The sequence below is a fragment of the Talpa europaea genome, assembly GCF_964194135.1.
Source record: "Talpa europaea genome assembly, chromosome: 2".
NCBI classification, from domain to species: domain Eukaryota; kingdom Metazoa; phylum Chordata; class Mammalia; order Eulipotyphla; family Talpidae; genus Talpa; species Talpa europaea.
This window is the reverse complement of record NC_140068.1, coordinates 137389266-137413463: the sequence shown is the minus strand read 5'-3', so window position 1 is coordinate 137413463 and position 24198 is coordinate 137389266. Positions and strand designations below refer to the sequence as shown.

At 39.9% G+C, this 24198-nt stretch overlaps 1 protein-coding gene across 1 annotated transcript in view; it reads left to right on the top strand.

Moving 5' to 3' along the window:
- GMDS (GDP-mannose 4,6-dehydratase) overlaps positions 1-24198 on the top strand; it is a gene marked incomplete at its 3' end in the record, with an annotated part of 554110 nt that overhangs the window by 231156 nt on the left and 298756 nt on the right. Inside the window, exons 5-6 of the mRNA XM_084228918.1 lie at positions 521-713; positions 1547-1651. Coding sequence (XP_084085044.1) covers positions 521-713; positions 1547-1651 — 298 coding nt within the window. The remainder of the gene's footprint in view (positions 1-520; positions 714-1546; positions 1652-24198) is intronic.

Genomic DNA, 24198 nt, shown 5'->3' with positions numbered 1-24198 from the left:
CTGTGCCACCAAGGAGGCCCAACAGTCATTCTTATATCTTCATTAAAAATATAGCATTACACTATCATTTTTAAAATCAAGTCTGTCCTAAAGCTTATTTCTCAAACTGCATAAAAAGCACCTGGAACTCATTAAAAATGTGGATTTTCTAGGTCCCCCCTACTGAGAGGGGTTTAGACTGAATTGTTAAGGAAAACCCTAGATGATTCCTAGGAGCAGGGGCAGTGAGTTACACTTTGGGAAGCACTCTTCTAGAGGCTTCTAGAATTTGGAGGTAACACGTGTGGTTATAGTAGCCTTCATGCTAGCTTAGATTATAGGTGTTTCTGGAGGAATTTTCCAGCCACTTGATGTTAGAAATAGATGTCATCCACACTCTCATTCTCTACGAGAAAATACTATTTCCTCCCAGACATAACATCTCAAAAAGTGTGAAATTGTAAAAAGTCTTGGTTACTCCTGTCAACCTCTTTGTTGCTGTTCCCCATTAACACAGTGATGTCTTTACCTACTGTTGCAGATTTCATTTGACCTGGCTGAATACACTGCAGATGTGGATGGAGTTGGCACTTTGCGGCTTCTGGATGCAGTCAAGACCTGTGGCCTTATCAACTCTGTGAAGTTCTACCAAGCCTCCACCAGTGAGCTTTATGGGAAAGTGCAAGAAATACCCCAGAAAGAGACTACTCCTTTTTATCCTCGGTCCCCTTATGGTACGTATGCTCTTTGCCTGTGTGCCCCGTGGGCATGGGCTGTGCACGTGGGTTTCTGCTTTGATTCTGTTCGTGTCTCGTGGCTGAAGTCGTTTAGGTTTGAAGTGAACATCAACATAGACTGAAGTGACCAGACTCGTTGAGAAGCATACCTTTCTACATTGCTAGCTGCTAGGATTTGCTGCCATTGCCTCAGGGCGAAGTTGCCACCTCCGTTCACCAATCCCTGGTCATCCAGCCCTTCCTCCAGAGCACTTTAAAAGGAAGAGCATAAATAAATAAATCTTAAAAAAAAAAAAAAAGAAAGAAAAAAAAAGAAAGAGCAGACCCTATACCACTTTTTTTTTTTTAACCTGCTGATGTGAGACTGTGCTGAAGTGGCAAGGTTTTATGTATTTTACTCTCCCAATCAAAGTTTTCCTGAGCTTAAACCCTTAAAAATCAAAACAAAGCAGGTTTATGAAAAGTATCCTTAAAAGGCTTCCGAGATAAATTTCAAAATAACACAATATTAAGATTCCATATTTTTCACTGATTCCTTAAACCTAAGAAAGAGTAACTAAGACCTAAGAAAGGTCAGTTTGATATATTGTACATGCTACTGTTGGGTCCATTAGATTTCAAAGAAAGAACTGTAGATTTACTTTCCAGTAACCTCTGTGCACAAGATTAACTGTCAAAGGAGCCTTTATTTTGTCTTTGACTTTCATTGCATTTTTTTCTATCTCGATATTTAAATTGACTTCTGCAGTTTGTTACTTGTTTATAAGATGCATGAAAAGCACTGTCTTTCATAACAAACTTCATTTGCTTTTAAAAAATTATTTCAACAGGGGCAGCCAAGCTCTATGCCTACTGGATTGTGGTGAACTTCCGTGAGGCATATAATCTCTTTGCAGTGAACGGCATTCTCTTCAATCATGAAAGCCCTAGACGAGGTTAGTAAAACTATTAATGGAAAAGAGACCTTCAGATTTAACAGCAACCAAAAAGCTGGATATGCACTCTGCAAATGTGCCATGTAGACTGGGAACTTTTCCATCTATTTTTAACTGTTGTGAACGTCAAAAACAGTAAATGAAGAAATACAAATCCAGCTTCAGTTAATTACTACATTTGTTAGGTCTTTTAGTCAACAACAACAAAAAAATACCAAGTGTTCCAGTTTGACCATTTTCCTTGCTATATCGTATAAAGCATGTTTTCAAGCTCAGTATCTTTATAGTTTCCATATGAATGTAAGAGCATGAGCAGCAAACCAGTGTTTGTTTCTGAAAGTCACTCTTCACATCGTCTCACTTGACTCACTTGGCCATTCAATATTCTTTCTTTGCATTGCATTTAAGCAGATACCCAGAAATTACTGTGCTTTGAGAATATTTTTTAAAATATTTGAAATATCAATTCTTATATTTAGGATCATCTTATTCCTTTCCCCTCCCGCAGAAAACCATATTGTTTGCATTAACTTGTTGCTTTTTCGTGTTGTAATCAAGACTGCTAAGACATGCACTATCAAATACTAGCTTGTAAGGAAGAAAATGTGTACTGTCATCATTACTTCTGATTTACTGGAGCATGAGAAGTTTTTACTAAACATGCACACTTTTCCAATTCAGAATCACACAATTGAATTCTAGGAACTTGTATTAATTTCACGATCACTTAGCCTTTTAGCTTGAGAATAAACAAGAAGTCCAGCCTTCTGAGTTGTTTTATGCCCAACAACTAGCAATGCTCATAATTTTTTTAAGTGAACTTTTATGTGACTGTATAGCCACATAATTAAACCAACAAGCCATGGGGAAAGATTAAAGTGACAGGTTTACAAAGGTATCTTTAGCCATACATTTTTATTTTATAATTGCGTAAGTTTAAAACTCCCACGATGGGCTGTTAAAGCCTAGGAACTCAGCCTGTCATCTCTGTTGCCCAAAAGGAAAACAAATTAACAAGCAGCCAGAAACATTGCTTTAATTAATTTTGTGGTTCTGGTTTCTTTAGTCAAGGGAAAAGGAAAAGAGCATCTCAGCTGTCCTTGCCCCCTGTGCTGGGTGTGATGGGCGCTTAGGAGCCGGTTCAGGAGGTGATGAACCCTACCACCCCTTTGGCCACTCACGTATGGTTACAACATTGTTTGGTCTCTATGCTCCCCCCTCATCTCTTCCATTTGAAAAAAAAAATTCACTTGTCTTGGGTCAGGTTAGGATAGGAAAAGATTATTTTCTTTGTTTTTTATTAATACAAGAGCAGGAGTACAGGCCAGATGTGCGGGAGGGTGAGAGGATTCACCATAGATAGAGCGGGGAACAGAACAGGCAGACTGACGAAATACAGTGCTGAGGGGAGCAGCGGGCATGACAGGAGAGGTCTGCTCACCAAGTGGGTTGCTCCGAGGCTGGCGGGAATTGAACCAGCACTGCAGAGGCTGTGGACAGCTTCACAGCACTGCGCTCAACCACCTGCACCACCATGGAGGCCCAGGATAGGAAAAAATATTCTTAATAGAATTAAAAGGTAAAATTAAATATAACCACTCCTTACACACACAAAATAGATCCCGGGTTTGCATGCTTTTTTTTTTTTTTTCTTTGTCCATGTTAATCACTTTTTTCCTTAAAAATTTCTAATTTCAAAAGTAACATTTCTTGGGCCTCCCCGGTGGCTCAGTGGTTGAGCGCTAGGTTGCAAAGCTGACCGCAGTCTCTGCCGCACAGGTTCAATCCCCGGCTGCTCCCCAGCCACCGGAGGAGGGTCCCACATGGTGCGCAGACCTCTCCTGCTGTCTGCTGCTCCCCTCAGCAGTGTACTTCGGACCTTCTGCCTGCTCTGCTCCCCGCTCTGGCTCTGGTGAATTCTCTCACCCTTCTGCGCTTTTGACTGTACCCAATGCTTGTATAAATAAATAAATAAATCTTAAAAAAATAAATAAATAAAAGAGTTGTCATTAAAAAAAAAAAAGTAACATTTCTTTAAAAAAATCTTTTTTAGTGAAATAGCAGTGCATTGTAACAGTGTGTAAATTCCAGATGTTCTTCATTGAGAATCAGCATGTGTCTATACTGTGTCAGGTTCACCATAAAAGTCCATATCTGTCCTTCCCCACTCTTGTTCCTTTTTATTTAAAAGAGAAGAGAACCGTGGAGGAGGGTCAAAGGGGAATGTGGAAGGTTCCTCCCTCCCAGCTCTCTCCTTAAACTCTTCCTTCACAACTGCCCCAAGTGTCCCCTCCCTTAGCTCTGCATCTGTGTCTTTGCTTAAGTGTTTGTTACATACCTGACCTTGTAGCAGACACCACTTTGTTTAATTAAACATGTTAAATCAATGATAATTCATTTATATAATCAAAGAAAAATTTATAGAAGTACATGTGAAGGGGCCTCTCTGGTGGCGCAAGAGGGTAAGCACTGCACTATGAAGCAATCTGCAGTCTCTGAGCACAAGTTCGATCCCTGGCCGGCCAGAGAGCAACCCACATGGCGCAGCAGACCTCTCCTGACTCTCCTGCTACTCCCCTCAGCAGTGTACTTCGGTCAATCTGCCTGTTCTGTTCCTCACTCTCTCTCTGGTGAATCCTCTCACCCCCCCCCCATATCTCTGGCCTGTACCCCAGCTCTTGTGTACATAAATAAACATTTTTTTTTAAAAGAGAAGTACATGTGGAAATGAACTAGAGCCATCCAATGTAATACTTGATAAGATATCTGATACTTAATTCTTACAGCATTTCTTGAGACTGGAAAATTAGTTTTCATATTAAATCAGTCAGAGAATTATAATAATGTTTTGTCACAATTAACTGATATTTTCTAAAGAGATTCTTTGCCAGACTGAGAATTTCATTCCCTGATATTAGACTGTGTTGTTCACTTAGCTCAGCAGTACCTACCTGCCAATCCAGTGTTTAGTGGATATTTTTAAATGAGCAAATAAAAGGTCACCTCATGTTTCAGTAAAACTTCACTGACAGGAAAGCCAGGAAGTCTGTTAGATATCAGTAAGAATTTATAAGATACAGTAGTCCCGCCTTCTCCACGGGGCCATGTTCCAAGACCTCCCACTGGCCACCTGGAACCTCGGACAGTGAGGGAACTTCCCACACACACTGTGCGTTTCCTGTGTGTACAGACATACTTGTGATGAAGTTTGACTTATAAATTAGGCACAATAAGAAGTTAACATCAATAACTGAATAATAGAAAAATGGTAACAGCACCCTGTAATGAAAGGCACGTGCTGTGCTGGTGCTGTCAAATCTTACTGTACATAATGTTGTCAGGCCATGTTTACTGCCAGTAACTGAAACCACACAACACAGATTTTGGAGAAGGGGGACAACTGGACAATTGTAGTTTTTACATAAATGTTGTTTTACTGATTGCATGCGTATGGTAATTGAAAATAACAAACTATTCTGAAATTAAGGTTAAGTCTGATTTATTTGCCTAAAGGATCGAATTCATTTTTACATCATAAGTGTGCATTACCTATCAGTCTTCCTTCGCCCACTTAACACAGGGGAACACACATGGTGTGACAGTGGTACATTTTGAGCTGGTCTAAGGTAGGTCATCACCACACCCAATTTGTAGAGTCCAAACTGATACAGCTTTGGGGGCACATGCACTTTTCCTCTAAGGAAAAAAAAAATGACAAAGCCCTTTTGATTGGATGAATCCTATGCACCATGAGCATTTCAGACTAAAAAGTATGGAATCAGTATTTTTCAAAGGAAAGATATTCTACACCACAGGTTGGCTAACTATAGGACTCATGGACCAAAACCAACCCTTCTGCCACTTTTTGTAAACACAGGGTCTCTGGGCAAAGCCACAGCTATTATTTGCAGACTGTCCCTGGTGGCTCCCACAGCCGTGTCCTGCAAATCCCAGTATATTTACTGTCGGGTTCTTTGTGAAGACACGTGCAGGCTATAGCTGCAGGATCTAACTACTGTTAGCTCCTCAACTTCAAGAGCCTTTGAGTGGGGTTTTATATGGGTTTCTCTCAATGGAGCCAGATAAACTTACAGAAAGATTTCCAATATGACAGGGAGTCAACATTTAACCCATCCATAGATAGAATTCCTGAACTATTTTGGTTCAGTGGGGTTTGTGAAGTTTACTGAACTACTTAGACATGGATCCCCATTAACTAAGTCACTGACCAAAGAGCTGAAAGTCGTTCATCCCAGCAACCCCTGCACCTAAGTCTGACCCTTTGCCTTGTGCTTTTGATTGTTTTGTATGTCTTTTCTCCATCCAAGTCCTTTTTAAGAACACTTTCGTTGTGAGAAGTTTGGGAGGCCTCCAAAGACAGGCTTACCTGTGGCTGGCAGGGATCACCACTTGGGATCCTTGTCCAGGGCACAAAGCCCGTCCTCCAGGACATGACCTCTGCTTCCCTCACGCAAACACTAGCCACTCTTTCCGTTATGGCGGGATGACTGCTGAGCTCAAGTTCATTGCTTTTTATAAAATGGAGGCACTGTGGGATGCCACTACACATTCCTAATGAGAGGTGTTTAAAAGTAGAAGTTCATGTTCATGGAGGCTTGAAAATCACATGTATCATCATGTGCTGTGAATCACTATGTATCTTATGTATCCTCCCTTGGCACCCTCAGGGGATGAATCCAGGACTTCTGCAGACAGGAGACTCCCCAGCACTCCAGTCACTCCTGTAAAATAGCACAGTATTGGGTGTGATCTGTACAGGACCCGCCTGTACTTAGATCGTCTCCAGGTTACTTAGAGTACATGGTGAGTGCTGTGTAAACAGTTGTTGTCCTGAGCTCTTTAAGGGATACTCACAAGAAAGAAAGTCTGATCACATCCACACACATGCCCCCGTGATGGACCTCATAGTTCATAGGGAAATATTTTCAATCCAGGGTTGGTTGAATCTGGGCTTGGAGGATCCATAGAGCCAGAGGGCAGATTATAATGATGTTCTCAATATTAACGGTGTACTATTCTTTCTTTTAATGAAAAGAGTAGTTGCTTCAGTTCTTGACTAAGTTGCACCAAGCTGGACATATATGTGAGAAAACTTTCCCTCTCCTGTTGTTTCTCCAAACTTGAAAATTCCTCATCTGTCTGACTGGTGTATTTATACATCTCTATATGGACATAAATGCAGGGTTCTGCTCGCCACACATGCTGATGTGGTACTGTCTTTCTCTTGGACACACAGATCTACATATTCTCTGTTCAGGAAGGAAAGGATATGTTTATTGTGTAGAACTGTTAAATTTCTATGAAGAAAATGTCATGTGTATGAAATCTTTCTGCTTTTGTTGCTGATTCTTTTTTTTTTTTTAAAGATTTATTTCATTTATTTGTGCAACAAGAACTGTGGTATAGACCAGAGGTGCAGGGGGTGAGAGGATTCACCAGAGGCAGAGTGGGGACCAAAACAGGCGAATTTACTGAAATACACTGCTGAGGGGAGCAGCAGGCAAGAAAGGAGAAGTCTGCTGTGCCACGTGGCTCAACTCCCTGGCCGAGAAGCGAACTCTTGCTGCAGTGGCTGGCGATAGCTTGATGGTGCTGACTTTAATCCCTCCACCACCAGGGAGGTCCTCTTTCTTTATCTTTGAAAAACTAATCAGTTAATAAGACCTTGATGTCATAAAGTTGTTAAAGATACAAATTAAACTGGAAAAAGATGCTAAGAAAAATTTTAAGTAAGTTATGAGTGATGATAGCTTTCTCTTCATATGTACTGATTATCATTAATAAAATCTTTTAACTTTAAGATTATTCTACACAGCAGAATATTAGAGCACATCTGTTAGTAAAGCTAATAGTAATATTTCTAGTTCTGATTGCATATTACTTGAGAAGATAAAGTAACAGGGATACTTACTGCTCATCACCTGGATAATTCAACCATTTTGATAATTACATTTTATTCTTATGTCAGCAGATGATTTTGGCATGTCATAAACACAAGTCAAGTCATCTGATCTTCAGAAATTATACTTTAGTGTATTGTAAGTATGTTATGCAAATAAGGAACATTTTGCATGATCATTAAGTGGGAGCAAAAATAGAGAGAGATGATCCCTTCTAGTTTCAAAGGATAGAAAAATTGAATGGTTAGATCAAACCTAACTCAATCCTTAACTTTGGCTGTCACCATGGTGATTAAGGATGAGATGCACATAACGTTGTGGGTCCTTTTTTAAAAAAATATTTTATTTATTTATTTATATAAAAACCAGGGTACAGGCCAGATTTGCGGGAGGGTGAGAAGATTCACCAGAGACAGAGTGGGGAACAGAACAAGCAGACTGATGAAATACACTGCTGAGGGGAGCAGCGGGCATGACAGAAGAGGTCTGCCATGCAAGCGGGTCCTTTTTTGAAGGTGACCTTTCTATTTTCAGTGTGACTGTAGAATTTAAGTCTCAGGTTCCTACAGCTAAGGGATGGTATAGGTTTCTGAGAGCCTCCCCAGCACCTGTCCTTGAGGACAAGGCCCGCACCAGGAGTGCACTTGGGGAAGGTTCTCTGCTGTTTGGTGTCAGCATGTCGGGCTCCAATGTCTACCAGATCCCAGTCGTGTGGCCCATTTACATTTGACTTTCTAGTTTTACAGAAGGAGGTCAACTGTCCAGGCTTTTGAGGGTGTTTTTTCTTCTGCTGACTTCTCTTAGTCTGTAGCTCATTAGTCAGTCTGGACAAGGGAGTGACTACCACTTACAGAATCAAGGAAGAAGTCAAGTTTGGCAGGTGAGCCTACCTCACCACCACTAGTTTACCAGCCATGAGTCACATGTCGTGAATGACTTCATCCTCTGGATACCTTCAGTCTGAGTAAGAAGTCACGGTCCGTGTGCTGTCTTCCATTCTCCTCCCACTCTTTCTCTTCCTTTTTTTTTTTTTTTTAAGTGTTTAAGAATGGAACATTTTCTCAGCAAAGATGAAGTATTGCCTCTTCCCAGTAGGTTGTTCTCCTTTTCCTGCCCCTTCCCCGTTTTTGACCCCCAAGGATGTTCTCCCACGTGCGTGTGCAGCAGGGCGCCCTCTCGGCCACCCTGGAGCCTCCCAGCAGACCCCAGCTACTCCTCCTTCTTCCTTTGGAAGCTCTTCCTTGCTGGTCTCCCTGTTTTCTCCAGAATTCCAGTGCCAGTAAGTGGCTGGTGCATCAGGTGCTTATTTTATTTTGCATTTGTCTGAGAAAAGAAGCATTTTTTTGAGATCAGTGCCCAGCTGAAGGAATCAGAGTAGTTTAGTTATGATTATCACCATCATTGCTAGCATCAAGCATTCTATGGTGAAAATATTGTACCCAGGAGCTGCTCTTGTTGCATTTGAGATAAACATTCAGTACTCTAAAGGTACTTTTAGAGACATTTAAACTAACTTGATTAACTGGCACATTTATTTATATGTACATGGAAATTCATAAAAGCTCTAGTGTAACTTTTAAAATTTTAAAATATATGTTCACCCACTAATTTCACACACTCTTCCCTGGAGATAGCTTTTGAGGAACAGATTTTTAGCATCCACCTGTATGTGTCCTCCCCAAATACCCTCAGAATTTATGAGCAAGAAAGGAATTTAAAGATCTTCCATCCCATTTATTTCATCAATGATGAAATTGCCCAAGATCATGAAACAACAAATGTCAACAGCGAGGCTAGAAATAACCCCGGGAAGGGAGGAGTAAAATAAGCAGCTCATATTTGTGGGGATACCATACGTGTATGAATTTCTTAGTTGAAACTGAAGCAAGCCAGCCCCCATTGAGCAGATTTGGTACTGGGCGAGAGAATGAAACTAATGGAGAAGTTAGAGATTTATCTCTATGGCTCTTTTCTTTTGTACAAGACATTAATCGGTTTGGCTAAAGACAATATTCCTTTGAGATGTTGAGCAGAAATCATAATAAAGTAACTTTATAATTTTAAATTATACATGTGATATGAGGTAAATAACCTGCCATGAGCATCTCCAACGTCGGCAATGTGAGGAAATACAACTAATTCCAAATACATTGAAAGTCCTGTGGCAATAAGAAGTTACAAAATACTTTAAATATATCCATAATTAACACTTTAAGTCTACCACAAATGGATGGTGTAGGACTACTGTTAAGATATTGAGCCATTTTTAGAAGATATAACTCTTTCCTTGAAATAAGGGCTACATAAGAAACCATATGTATCAGTATAAGCATAGTATTCACCTCGACTGAGGGAATCTGACATTTTTAAGGTTCATGATCTTGTCGTTTTGAACTTGAGCTTTTTTTTTTTTTTTTGCTGCCGAATGTTTTGCTTCTTAAAATGCCTATTTATTTTCATAAATTAATTTTCAGATTTTTTTAAAAACTAAGTTCATATAAAAATTAAATAGTTAGGTTACAGTCAAATTTGAATCATTTTCTTTAAACATTGTTCTTTAATCGTTGCTGTCAGGATGGGATTAATGCTCTAGATGGAGGATCTCAGCTGCGGGTGGAGGAATAGGGGCAGGGTGAGTATGAATTTGCCCCCCAGGGGACATGTGACTATATCTGGAGATGTTTTCGGATGTACAGCTGGAGGTGAAAGTGCCACCAGTGTCTGAGAATAGCAGCCAGGGGCAGACCAAACAGGGCCCTGCCCAACCAGCAGTGCTAAGCATGAGGACCACAGCCCTAGAAGTACCCCCAAATATTGCTACCACCAAATCTAGATGTATCACATATGTAAGACTAGGATCTCCTTTTTCTTTACATATCATATGCTTTGCAGTAAATCCTTCATAGACTTTAGCAAACATTTACTGATACACAGGAGGGGAAAAAATGCCGATTTTTAATAGCCCCACTTACAGCCATTTAAACCATAACTATTCTGGTCTCTTCAAGGTAGCCCCAAGTCAGAGAAGGCCCACAGAGCAGATGTGTCCAATAATGAGGGCTCTCTTGACTTATTGGACCTGGACTCTCACGCTAGTGACCTACTGGACCACAGAACCAGGTTAAGACAGGTCCATGACCATTCCCCTACCTCCAGAATAAATGCACATACTTCCCTCTTGCCATAACGTATAACAGGCATAACGCTTTCCTTTGGGAGTAAGCTGGAGAGGCTGTGTTCTGGCTGTGATATAAGGCAGCTATTAAACAGATTTGAGATCCTCTTTTGTTAAAGTGTGGGGCTACGGTAGTATTTATGTCAGAGGATGACTATGGAAATTTTTAATTATTTAGATTTGTATAGATACATTAGTGTTTAGGGGACAATAGATTGCATAACATAAATCAAATAACTGGAACTTGTTTGTATTGAATCCCACAGATAGCACCCCTCATTCTGCGTGTGTGTATATAATAATCTTTTAAAAAATGACTAGGTTAGTATTTGCTTGTCTGATTAGCAAATTCAAGTCATACACAAACACAGAAACCAGTATCTACCATCTCAATATTTTTTTTTGTACTTCTAGATATTAAAGGTGCTTTGTGGTATGTTGAGATGAGCATCATAGGCTTAGTTTATTGAAGCAAATCTTAGCGGCCCATTGTGACATCGGGGTGAAGTAATCTCAGTGTGGTGCCCAGCACAGCATTATAGGTCTGGCACAGCAGCCCTCTGTGTGGAAAGGGTGAGGCCGCCGGCCACTCATCTGAACACTCCGCCTCTAACTGGCCTTAACACTTGCCCGCAATCTGACATCACTAGGCTGCCTATTACATTTGTAGACTGGGATTCTTCCCAGATGACATGTCCTCTGGGAGATCACAAAGCTATCTGCCCATGTGACTCTCAGTGGAGTGATGGGGTGTAACTTCTTGAACATGAAAGGCTATTCAGCCAAAGTCAAGCCCTGCCCACTGACTGAAGCAAGATGTCTGGAATTGCTAAATTTAATTCTAGTTTTATTTTTAAATCTTTTGTCATTTCTATGACAATGACATGTGAAGCCAAACTGACAGCTGTCCGGTCTCACACAGCACAGCTCCCACAGTTAAGCAGGCAGAAAACATGGTGGGTAGGGAGACCTCGCTCAGATCTGTTTACCCCTCTATGTTGATGCCAAAGTCCTTGAGTGGGTGTGTGGTGATTGTGGAAGAGGCACAGTCTTGTGGGATCCTTCCAAGTGGGTTCATCATGAGGGAACTTGGAGTACATGGGACAGGAACATGCAATCTTGTATATTTGATATTGCATCCTGGATTATTCACTTCTTGACTTCTCCCCTGCTAAGGAGACAGACCCTATGTATAGCTCAATCAGCAAGATTATGGTGGCTACTGATACAGGCCACACAGAAATGTGATCTAGCAGGGCTGCTGGTGAGAGATGGTTTGAACAAGAAACTGGGAATGTATTAAGATGTTCTAAGATGAATTTGGGAAATCACTCAGCTGCCTATAAATTGGAAAAAGGGAAAAATTGCAGCAATGGAGAATTGCTGAACTTGGTAAAAGTCACTCAGGATATTCTGGCAGTTTTACTAGTGAAACTGGAACCAGGAAAGTAAAAAAAAGGATGATCCATGTCAAAGACCTTTGGAAAAATAGCTAAGCCATTAATTATTTTAAAAAAGGATTCTGATAGTTTTCTTAATTATTCTGTGAGAATCTTACATGAAAGATGAAATATTGTTTGTCCAAAACAAATTACAAGCCAGATAACAAAGAATTTCATTTTTTAACTCTCTGGAGGAAAAAAAGCACCTAAGTACAATTTAATTTAACTGTTATTTAAGATAAATTGCCAGTTTTTTTTTTAATGGCATTTCCCCCCCCAAATTTAGTTTGAGACAAAGGTTTTTTTTTTCATTATTTATCATGGCATCTTGTTTCCTTTTTTAATTGGTGCAGGTTCAGGTGAGGATGTAGAAGTTTTCTGTGCCTTAGACACTTGCAAATTCCACCACTTACTCAATGAGTTATTTGCCAAGTTTCTCAGTCTTAACTCAGCTTCCTCATCTGTACAAATGGGATAATGATAGTTTTCACTCAGGTTTGTTCTAAGCATTAAAGGAAACAACGTACGGAAAGTTATGAGCACATTATTGTTGTTATTGTTATTATTGTCATTACTTCCACCACTAGCACTAATGTTGCATCTGAGGAAGGTGAGTTGATTTAGGCCAATCCATGACTGAAAATGTAATTACAATAAAAGAGGGCAATAAATGAGGACATTAATAAAAGCACAGACTACTGTCTGCTGAGCACGTTCCAGAGTTAAGCTTTCAGACCTTTATCACTAACAGTTCAGGTAGACAGCGATAAAGTGAATTCACAAAATATGAGCATAGAAGGCAGGAAGAAGGTTCTGCCTTCTGTTGTTTATGAATTGCTAAATCCCCAAAGTTCATTTAAAGCCTTAACTCTGACTAGAAAAGATTTTTTAAGATACAGAAAAAAACTTTTCTTATTAATGTATGCCCACCCTTTGCAGAAGAAGACTTACTCTACCAGAAAATGATGGTTGTAAGGAAAAAATGAGCAAGATCAGTGAAGAGCACCAGCTCTCCACAGTGAGCACCCTGGGAAGCTCCACAGAGGAGCAAACTCTGGCATCAAAACCAGCTGATAATGACTCAGTCCTTCAACACTACTTTTGGCTTGGGCTTCAGCCGATACTAAAACATAATGATAAATTCTGGGAACAGAACCAGCAGGGCGGGCCAAGCCTACAAGGGCCACAGAAAGAGAATCTGCCTGCAGCATAACCAGTTCTTGGGTTATTTCATTGTGTTTTGCGGGAGGAGAGTTGGAGAAATTTGTCAGAACCACCAAATATCCCTTCAAGATTGTTAGGTGCTTACAAATACACGTTGATACGTAGAGACAGTAAAGTCTCAATTTAGCCTGAACCAAGAACAAGAGTGGGATGTCCCCTGCACAAAGTTTAGGTGTGAGAGGGGAGAGAGGCAGAAGGGCTATTTCTTGAAATTATAGGTACCTAGACTCACATATCTTCTTTTTTTTTTTTTATAAATTTTATTGTTATATTCCCCATACAATTGCAGCCCCCCATTCTGACCCCAATCCCTCCCCTCCCGCCCCCGCCCCCCAAAAAGTGTCTCTGGTTCATAGTTTTTTGTTGATTTTGATTTTCACTTTCTTATAGTTATTCATTTTCCTGGTCCCTTATTTAAGTTTTCTAGATTCCTGCTATGAGTGAGACCATCCGGTATTTTTCTTTTTCTTTTTGGCTTATTTCGCTGAGCATGATCCCTTCCAGCGCCATCCATGTTGCAGCAAATTGCATGTGTTTATCTTTTTTGAATGCTGAGTAATATTCCATGGTATATATGTACCACATCTTCTTGATCCAGTCATCTATTTTTGGGCATTTGGGTTGTTTCCAAAGCTTAGCTATTGTAAACAGTGCTGCTATAAACATAGGGGTGCAGGTGTTCTTTGGAATTGATGTTTCTGTGTCCTTTGGGTAAATACCTAGGAGTGGAATTGCTGGATCATATGGAAGCTCTATGTTTAGTAGGTCCAGAAATCTCCACACAGCTTTCCACAGTGGTTGGACCAGTTTGCACTCCCACCAACAGTGCAGAAGAGTTCCTTTTTCTCCACACCCTCGCCAACATTTGTTGTTGCTAGTTTTTTTAATATGTGCCATTCTCACTGGTGTAAGATGGTATCTCATGGTAGTTTTGATTTGCATTTCCCTGATTACAAGTGATGTTGAACATTTTTTCATATGCCTGTTGGCCATTTGCATTTCCTCTTCAGAGAAGTTTCTTTTAAGCTCTTCTGCCCATTTTTTGACTGGATTATTTTCTTTGTTGTTGTTGAGTCTCATCAGCTCTTTGCAGATTTTTGTGATCAGTCCTTTATCATTAGTGTTGGGTGCAAAAATGTTCTCCCAGTTGGTGGGGTTTCTCTTTGTTTTTGTTATTGTCTCTTTTGCTGTGCAAAAGCTCTTTAATTTGATGTAGTCCCAGCTGTTTATCTTTGCCTTCACTATCACTGCTTTGGGTGATGTGTCTGTAAAGATGTCTTTGATGTGCAAATCACGTAGTGTTTCGCCTATATTTCCTTCTATATATTTTATGGTTTCAGGTCTTATGTCTAGTTCTTTAATCCATTTTGAGTTGATTTTTGTGTATGGTGTGAGGTGGTGGTTAAGCTGCATTCTTTTGCATGTAGCGACCCAGTTTTCCCAGCACCATTTATTGAACAAACTTTCTTTGCTCCAATGCATAGTCTTTGCTCCTTTGTCAAAGATTAGTTGACCATAAATCTGTGGGTTTATTTCTGGATTTTCTATTCGATTCCATTGGTCTGTATGTCTGTTCTTGTTCCAATACCATGCAGTTTTGATGATTATGGCTTTGTAGTATAGTTTGAAGTCTGGGAGTCTGATGCCTCCATTCCCTTCTTTTTTTTTCAGGAGAGCTTTGGCTATTTGGGGTTTTTGGTGATTCCATATGAATTTCATCAATAATTGTTCTATTTCTTTGAAGAATGACATTGAAATTTTGATTGGAATAGCATTGAATCTGTATATTGCTTTTGGAAGGATGGCCATTTTAATAATGTTTATTCTTCCAATCCATGAGCAGGGGATGTCTCTCCATTTCTTTGTGTCTTCTTCTATTTCTTTTAACAGTGTTTTATAGTTTTCTTTGTATAGGTCCTTTACCTCTTTTGTTAGATTTATTCCCAAATATTTGATTTTTTTTGTTTCAATAACAAAAGGGATGGTCTTTTTGATTTCTTCTTCTTCAGATTTATTGTTTGTGTATAGGAAGGCTACTGACTTTTGCGTGTTGATTTTGTATCCTGCCACTTTACTGAACTGATTGATGAGTTGAATTAGCTTTTCTGTGGAGTTTTTGGGGTTCTCTATGTATAATATCATATCGTCTGCAAATAGTGATAGTTTGACTTCTTCTTTTCCTATTTGGATTCCTTGGATGTCTTTCTCTTGTCTTATTGCCCTGGCTAGGACTTCCAGTATTATATTGAAAAGCAATGGTGAGAGTGGACATCCTTGTCTTGTTCCAGATCTTAATGGAATTGCTTTCAGCTTTTCACCATTGAGAATGATACTGGCTGTTGGCTTGTCATAGATGGCCTTTATGATGTTGAGGTATGTTCCTTGTATCCCAAGAATTTCAAGGGCTTTTATCATGAATGGGTGTTGCACTTTGTCGAAAGCTTTCTCAGCATCTATTGATATTATCATATGGTTTTTATATTTCTTTTTGTTGATGTGTTGGATAACGTTGATTGATTTTCGGATGTTAAACCATCCTTGTGCCCCTGGAATGAATCCAACTTGGTCGTGGTGAATTATCTTATGGATACATTGTTGGATTCTGATAGCTAAAATTTTATTGAGGATTTTTGCATCAGTGTTCATTAGGGAGATTGGCCTGTAGTTTTCCTTTTTTGTGTTGTCCTTGTTTGGTTTTGGTATTAGTGTAATGTTGGCTTCATAAAACGTGTTTGGTATTGTCCCTTCCTTCTCAATATTTTGGAAGAGTTTGTGAAGGATAGGCACTAATTCGTCTCTGAATGTTTGGTAGAATTCATTTGTAAATCCATCAGGTCCTGGGCTTTTGTTTTTGGGGAGGTTTTTGATTACCATTTCAATTTCGCTAATTGTAATTGGTCTGTTTAGGTGTTCTATTTCTTCTTTATCTAGCTTTGGGTGATTGTAGAGTTGTAGGAATTTGTCCATCTCCTCTAGATTGTTAAACTTGTTTCCATATAACTGTTCATAGTAGTTACTGATTATTCTTTTGATTTCTGCTGTGTCCGTTGTGATTTCTCCTCTTTCATTGATGATCCTGTTTATTTGTGCTTTCTCCCTTTTTTCCTTTGTGAGCCTGGCTAGGGGTTTGTCTATTTTATTGATTTTTTCAAAGAACCAGCTCTTGGTTTCATTGATCTTTTGGATTGTTTTTTTAGTTTCAATTTCATTTATTTCTGCTTTGGTTTTTATTATTTCTTTTCTTCTACTGGTTTTGGGGTTTTTTTGTTGTTCTTTTTCTAGATCTTTGAGCTTCGAGATTAGGTTGTTTCTTTGCGTTCTTTCTTGTTTCTTCATGTGAGCTTCTATTGCTATATATTTTCCTCTTATTACTGCTTTTGCTGCATCCCATACATTTAGGATATTGGTGTCCTCCTTGTCGTTCAATTCAAAAAATTTTTTAATTTCTTCTTTGATCTCCTCATTAGTCCAATGGTCTTCCAGTAGTGTGGTTTTTAATCTCCATGAGGTAGGAAAGTTCCTTGCCTTCTTTTTATGGTTTATTTCTAGTTTGATGCCTTCATGGTCAGAAAAGATGGTTGATATGATTTCAATCTTGGTGTATCTGTTGATGTTTGTCTTGTGCCCCAGTATGTGATCGATCCTGGAGAATGATCCGTGTGCGCTTGAGAAAAATGTATACTCCGTTTTTTTGGGGTTTAGTGTTCTATAGATGTCTGTTAAGCCCAATTGCTCTAGGTCTTTATTTAGAGCTTTGGTTTCTTTACTTATTTTTTGTCTTGTTGATCTATCCATTGTTGATAGTGGTGTGTTGAAGTCTCCCACTACGTATGTGTTTTCTCTGATGTCTGTTTTCAGAGAGGACAACAGTTGTCTGATATATTTTGGTGCTCCTTCGTTTGGTGAGTATATGTTAATGAGTGTTATTTCTTCTTGAAGTATTGTCCCCTTGATCATAATGTAGTGACCATTGGGGTCTCTTTTTATCTTTTTGAGTTTGAAATCTGTTTTATCTGATATAAGTATAGCTGTTCCTGCTTTCTTTTTTGGTCCATTTGCTTGTAGGATTGTTTTCCATCCTTTAACTTTGAGCCTATTTTTATCTTTTGTAGCTAAATGTGTTTCCTGGAGACAGCAAAAGGTTGGGTTTTGTTTCTTAATCCAGGCTGCAACTCTGTGTCTTTTTATTGAAGAGTTTAGTCCATTTACATTTAGAGTTAATATTGATATGTTAACATCTGTATTTGCCATTGTGTTTGTCTTTCCTTTGATTTTATTTATTTATTCTTTTAATAACATTTTTTTTTTGGCCTTCTTTCATTGTTATTCGTCGCTCTGAGGTTCTGGCTTTAGGACTCCTTGTAGTATTTTTTGGAGTGGGGGTTTAGTTGCAATGAAATTCCGGAGTTTCTGTTTGTCTGGGAAGGTCCATATTCTTTCTTCAAAGAGGAAGGAGAGCTTTGCGGGATAGAGTATTCTTGGTTGGCATCTGTTTTCTTGGAGTCTGTTGACTATGTCCCTCCACTCTCTCCTTGCCCGTAGTGTTTCTTCGGAGAAGTCTGATGTCAGCCTGATTGGTTTTCCTTTGAATGTTATCTGTTTCTTCCCTCTTGCCAGCTTCATTATTTTTTCCTTGTCCTGGATTCTTGGGAGCTTTACTATTATGTGTCTTGCTGTATTTTTTCTTTCGTCGTGGAAGTTTGGTGTTCTTCTTGCTTCTTGTATATCAATTTTCAGCTCCTTCTTCACATTTGGGAAGTTCTCTTCAATTATCTCTTTGAATATTTTCTCTGTTCCTACATCTCTCTCCTCTCCTTCTGGTATTCCTATAACTCTTATATTTCCTTTCCTCATGGAGTCAGATAGTTCCCGAAGTCTTTCTTCGTTCTTTTTCCTTCGTACTTCTCTTTCCTTTTCTGTTTTGGTTCTTTTTATTTCTGTGTCTTCAATATTACTTATTCGTTCTTCCATTTCATCTATTCTGCTTTCATTGCTTTTCCCAGAATTCTTTAGTTCTTCCATTAATTCTTTGATCTCCTGCATTTCTTTTACTTCCCTCTTTAGGGACTCAATTTCTTTCTTCTGACCATTGTTTTCCCTCTCTAGGGACTCAATTGCATTCTTCTGATCGTTGATTATTTTTCCCTTATCATTGTTTTCCTTTATGACTTCTGTCAGTTTTTTAATCATGGCAATTTTAAATTCTCTTTCTGGAAGGCTCAGAAATTCTTCCAAGTTATTGTCGTTGCAATCTGGGGGCTGGCTTTCTTTTTGTGGTGTGCTTTTTCTCTGGAGAGTTGCTAGGTTGCGTGTGGTTCTTCTCCTCCCTACTGTCTGTTTTCTAATTTGCCGTATGCGTTGGGACACTGTGTTGTTGGGACTGGCCGGCATCTTGGGTGGGCTTCTCTGTTCCCCTCTGGTTCTTCCAGGAGTCATCTGTCAGTTTCAAGCAGCCTTTACTGGAGAAAGGTCCCTGTTCTAAAATGCCGATGTGGGGACACACTCCCCTGTGTGCCTGGTCTGCCCCGGCGGTGGGTATATCTTCATTTTTTTTTAAAAAAAAAAAAAAAAGGTATATCGGCTCTAGTTTCTGGAAAATTTTCAATTCCTGTCAATACACAACCTTAGAACAGGGAAAACAAAGACTTCTCAGATATTTGTTCTTAGACACTAGTGCCAAGGAGTATTGCACCTCAGATTTTACTCCTCAGAGGCCTGCCTTTACTCAGACACTGGTTCCCAAAGAGTCATTCTCCTTCATATTTGTCTTCTCAGACACTAGAGCCAAAATGATTTCTTCTCAGATTTTTCTCCTTAGAGTCCTATGTTCTCCTCAGACCCTGGTTCCCAAAGAGTCATTTTCCCTCAGATTTCTCTTCTCAAACACTAGAGCCCAAAGAGATTTCTCTTTAGATTTTTCTCCTCCTAGTCCTGTCTTCTCCTCAAGGCTCTGGTTCCCAAAGAGTCATTTTCCCTCAGATTTCTCTTGTCAGACACTAAGTCCTAAGAGATTTCTCCTACATTTTTCTCCTTAGAGCCCTGTCCTCTCCTCAGACACTCATTCCCAAAGAGCCATTTTCCCTCAGATTTCTCTTCTCAGACAGTAAGTTCAAAGAGATTTATCCTAGATTTTTCTCCTCAGAGCCCCGTTTTCTCCTCAGACACTGGTTCCCAAAGCGTCATTTTCTCTCAGATTTCTATCTCAGACACCAGAGCCAAAGTGAATTCTTCTCAGATTTTTCTCTTTAGAGCCCTGTGTTCTCCTCAGACCCTGGTTCCCAGATAGTCATTTTCCCTCAGATTTCTCTTCTCAGACACTAGATTACAAAGAAGTTTCTTCTCAGATTTTTCTCCTGTGAGCCCTCTCTTCTCCTCTGCCTCTGATTCCCAAAGTGTCATTTCCCCTCAGTTTTTCCTCCTCTGACTCGGGTGCCCAAAGAGTAATTCTCTTCAGATATTCTCCCCAGATGTCTATCTTTATTCAGTCTGTTTCCCATAGATTATTTTCCTTTGTGCTTAGCTGATCCATGGATTCCTTCTTTTTGAAGACCATATTGCCCATTCCAATTTGAATATACATTTTACCTCGATCCTCAGAATCTGTGCTGCCCGACATATTTGTTATCGGGTAGGAACTTTATTTTTGTTATGTTGGTCCTGGGTCTCTGAGATTTTGGTGTTAGAGCTTATCTGTCCTTCACCACTCCTCTCCATCTTTTCCAGTCCTGCACACACATGGTCCACAGACCTAATTATTGGAGAATAAAATTTCCAGGAAAGAACAAAGGTTGATATCATATTATGCTGATTTCTGCAGGTATGCACATATCATTCCTATGAAACTTTTAACATATCAAGTAAGCATGAACTTTCTTCAATTGTGATAGTTCAGATCATACATGAAGATTAAGTAGCCCGATGTGGTATGATTAAGGAAGTAAAAAATATAAGCTGATTATAAAGAGTCTCTTCCTGGCTGAATAAAAGGTTTATATGGCCATAATCTTTCCAGTAACATAAGGGTAGTCCCTGGCCCACCTGAGGTCAGAGAAGGCTGGTAACGTGTCATACCTGGACCACATGCCTCTTCAAATCCTGTCAGTGAGTTTATACAGAAGGGAGCAAAACATTTTGTTGAGGCAGAGCTTCTGAAAGTCACACTGATTAATTTGAACAGAGAAGACATGTGTATTGCCAAGAACCTCTGTGCTATCTGTTCCCATGTGGACAGCCACGAGCAGTACCCTCTCAATGATGGGGTAGATATCTAATCTGTGACATGTAGGAATGTTTCCTAAACTTTCCAACGAAGGGAACTATTCCTGATGGGAAGCACATGTACAGAGCTGAACATGAATATAATCTATTCTATAGTCAGTGCTAGAATGAACCGGAGAACTTGGTAGACACAACTAAACACAGTATTGTTATTGAAGGCTGATGGTATGGAATTGAAATCACTTCTCTAGGATGGATTTTGGGTGGGGGTGGAAGGAGTCAAGTGCTCCCCCCAAACCTCCCTATGAGATGGGTCCCAGTCTCTCGAGTGCACCACCACCAGGATATTACCTGCATTTGGGAGCCTTACCTCCTTAGAGACCTCAGCAGCTCCCTACCCCACCTCCAGATACACAAACACCTTCTTTCCTCCCATGGGATGAACATGTCCTGTGGTCATTACCTCCCTAACTGGTGACTCATCATTTTTAACATATTCCCTTTTTCTTGGTTGAATTCTAAGTGCTTCTAAGACTGCAATCTTTATTTTCATTTTATTGTGGTCATGTTGGTTTATATAATTGTTTGTGATTTGTAAGTATAGGATCCCCCCTTTGGGTGCTGTCACCATAGCTCACCCACTGCCAAAGCACCCATAGTCCTCCTCCAAGTCCTCCCCACATTGTCCCTCCCATTCCCTTCCTCCCCTCCCCCCCCTCCCATGCTCTAGCGTCAGCTTGGTAGGTTTGGTCTTTTAATTTGGCTTGGTCTGACCCTTTGTTTTTTTTTTTATTCCACTTTTAAGTGACACCATGAGACTGGACTCTTTAGTCACAAGTCATCCTTGAGAGGTCTGTAGTGGCCTCCTCAGCCAATGACTTGCATATAAAAAAGCGTCAATATATGAGACTGTCATTAATTTGAATAATGACCATGGACATAGCAGCTAGCACTTAACTCTTAGTGTATGTAAGGCACTCTGTTCTTCCCTCATTTCTTTCAATCTAATGTAATAAAGTCAGTAACCAGGCTCAATGCTGTCCATTTCATAGGTGAGGAGACAAGTGTCGGGAAGTTAGGTTATTCCCATTGTGAGCATGGGCTGCATGATCTGGCCCAGGCAGCTCACTCCTAAGTCCCTGTGGTTGTCCCTTGCAAGCCCCGTGCCTATGGTAGCCTCTGTTGTGGCTCACATTGCTTGTCCGCAGATGAACTTTTTTCTAGTCACATCAGTCCCCTTTCCTGACCCTCTGATTTTTTTCCTCCAGACCTTTATTCCCATCTGACATTTTGTTGTTTCTTCTTTACTTTCCTAGTTTTTCTTTTTTAGTTTTGCTAAATCCTCAATTTAAAGAGTGAAAAAAATGAAATGATGAAGCAAAGTATAGGAGCAAATTCTTTCATTTGAAGCTGGTCATATAGTGGACATAAGAAACAGGTACACATCGCTTCTCGGCCTTTTGGCTAAGATTAAGTGTAGTATCTGTTCTTATAAGTTTAATATCTGATATGTCCTCTATCCGAGGACAATATATACAGCCCAAATGCCCAAAAATAGATGACTGGATCAAGAAGATGTGGTATATATACACCATGGAATATTACTCAGCATTCAAAAAAGATAAACACATGCAATTTGCAGCAACATGGATGGCGCTGGAAGGGATCATGCTCAGCGAAATAAGCCAGAAAGAAAAAGAAAAATACCGGATGGTCTCACTCATAGCAGGAATCTAGAAAACTTAAATAAGGGACCAGGAAAATGAATAACTATAAGAAAGTGAAAATCAAAATCAACAAAAAACCATGAACCAGAGACACTTTTTGGGGGGTGGGGGGAGGGAGAGGAGAGATTGGGGTCAGAATGGGGGGGTTGAAATTGTATGGGGAATATAAAAATAAAATTTATAAAAAAAAATAAATACTATCAGTTCAATGCCCCCCCCCCAAAAAAAAAAAAACCAACAAGCAACTATAAACCAGAAACACACTATGGGGGAGGGGAGGAGGAAGTAGGATCAAACAAGGGTGGTGGGAATTTTATGGGGACTGTAACCAAGATAAAAATGCATACACTGTACAAAAATGAAAAATGATGTTAAAAAATATATAAAATAAAATGAAAATGCTCATTAAAAAAAAAAAGGTACAATAAATATGTGGCTAAGTTACCCTGGGAATCTGACCTTGTATAGACTATTTCATAAAATGAAGTGCAACTGTTATTACAGAGCAGGCAATGTTACTTGCTTTCCTCAGGTGAAAAATAGCATTTGGCCTCATTTGTTTTTGGGGTCTGGCCTCTATTTACTTTCCTGTGACAGGAGAGAAGAACAGAATCTGTATCCTGAGAGCCAGGCGAGATTACCGATGGAGGAAGGAGACACAGTCGGCTCATTTTATAGACATTTGTCTTGTCCCTACTTTCTATCATGAAGAATTTGAATCAAAGGCCTTTTGATGATTTTCTTACTTTGCCGTCTTTATACTAGGATGGCAATAAGCCAACCTTGTTTTGTAAAAGGTACTTTGAACATGAAATTTATGTGACATGTCCCTGCTTTACTTCTCAAATATCACCGCAGCTCTGAGTCGAGATGGAGGCTTAAGAAAAAACTTAATCCAAGAGGTTTAAGTAGGAGCATTGTCAGATAGAAGCACAAATGCCACCCTCCTGTGAGGTGGCTCTGCACAGCTCTCCCGGAACACAGCCAAGCATGATATAGAAGAAGACAGTGATCTTAATAGATCATTCTGTTAAAAGGAGTTGATTTTGAAATGTGCATTTCAATGTAAATTGGATTCTCCCAGACAGAGAGTAGGGGACTTTTGATTTTATTGTTTTTTATTGAGATGATGTTGGTTTAAACTGCGTGTGATGCAGGGGTGGAAGTTTCCACCAAGGCCCCACCATCCTCACCAGAGCAGACAGGTTGACCCTTCCGCATCGTGTTCCCCATGTCCTTTCCCCTCCCCACAAAGGTAAAGGTAGTGGCAAAAGAGATAAAAGAGCTAAGTTCATTTTGTACTAAATTTGCCAAGTGAAAGATAATTTACTCTTTAAATTGGAATTCCCTCCTTCCTTTTTTCCCCCCAAAATGCTCGTTGAACCCCTGTTGTGTGACAACCACTCCACCCACACTGGTGAGAGACATGGGGAGTGCAGGCACTGAGGTGACACTGGTTTGCCACACTGTGTGAATCAGTGGAATTGGGTCCCACCTTCTCGGATGGATGTCACCATCCCATCTGCCAACAGAGCACCCAGAGTTCTTACCACTCAACCCTGGGCCCCCTCCCCCTTCACTCCCGCCTCCTTCTCTTCTCTGGTACCCCAATTTCGCATCACTTTTAGGCTTTGTTTGAAAAAAAAGAGGAAATGGTGATGGTATAGAGCAGTCGTGACACAGGGAGGCAGGCAGGAGAGAAAGGACTAATGGCTACAAAAATAACTTCCACTTAGAATCTCATGTCCTGGCACATTGAGCATGATGCCCCAATAAAGATATTTCTAGATGAGAAGATGAGAGAGAAGGGGATAGGGGGGTGCAGGGGAAATAATGCTTC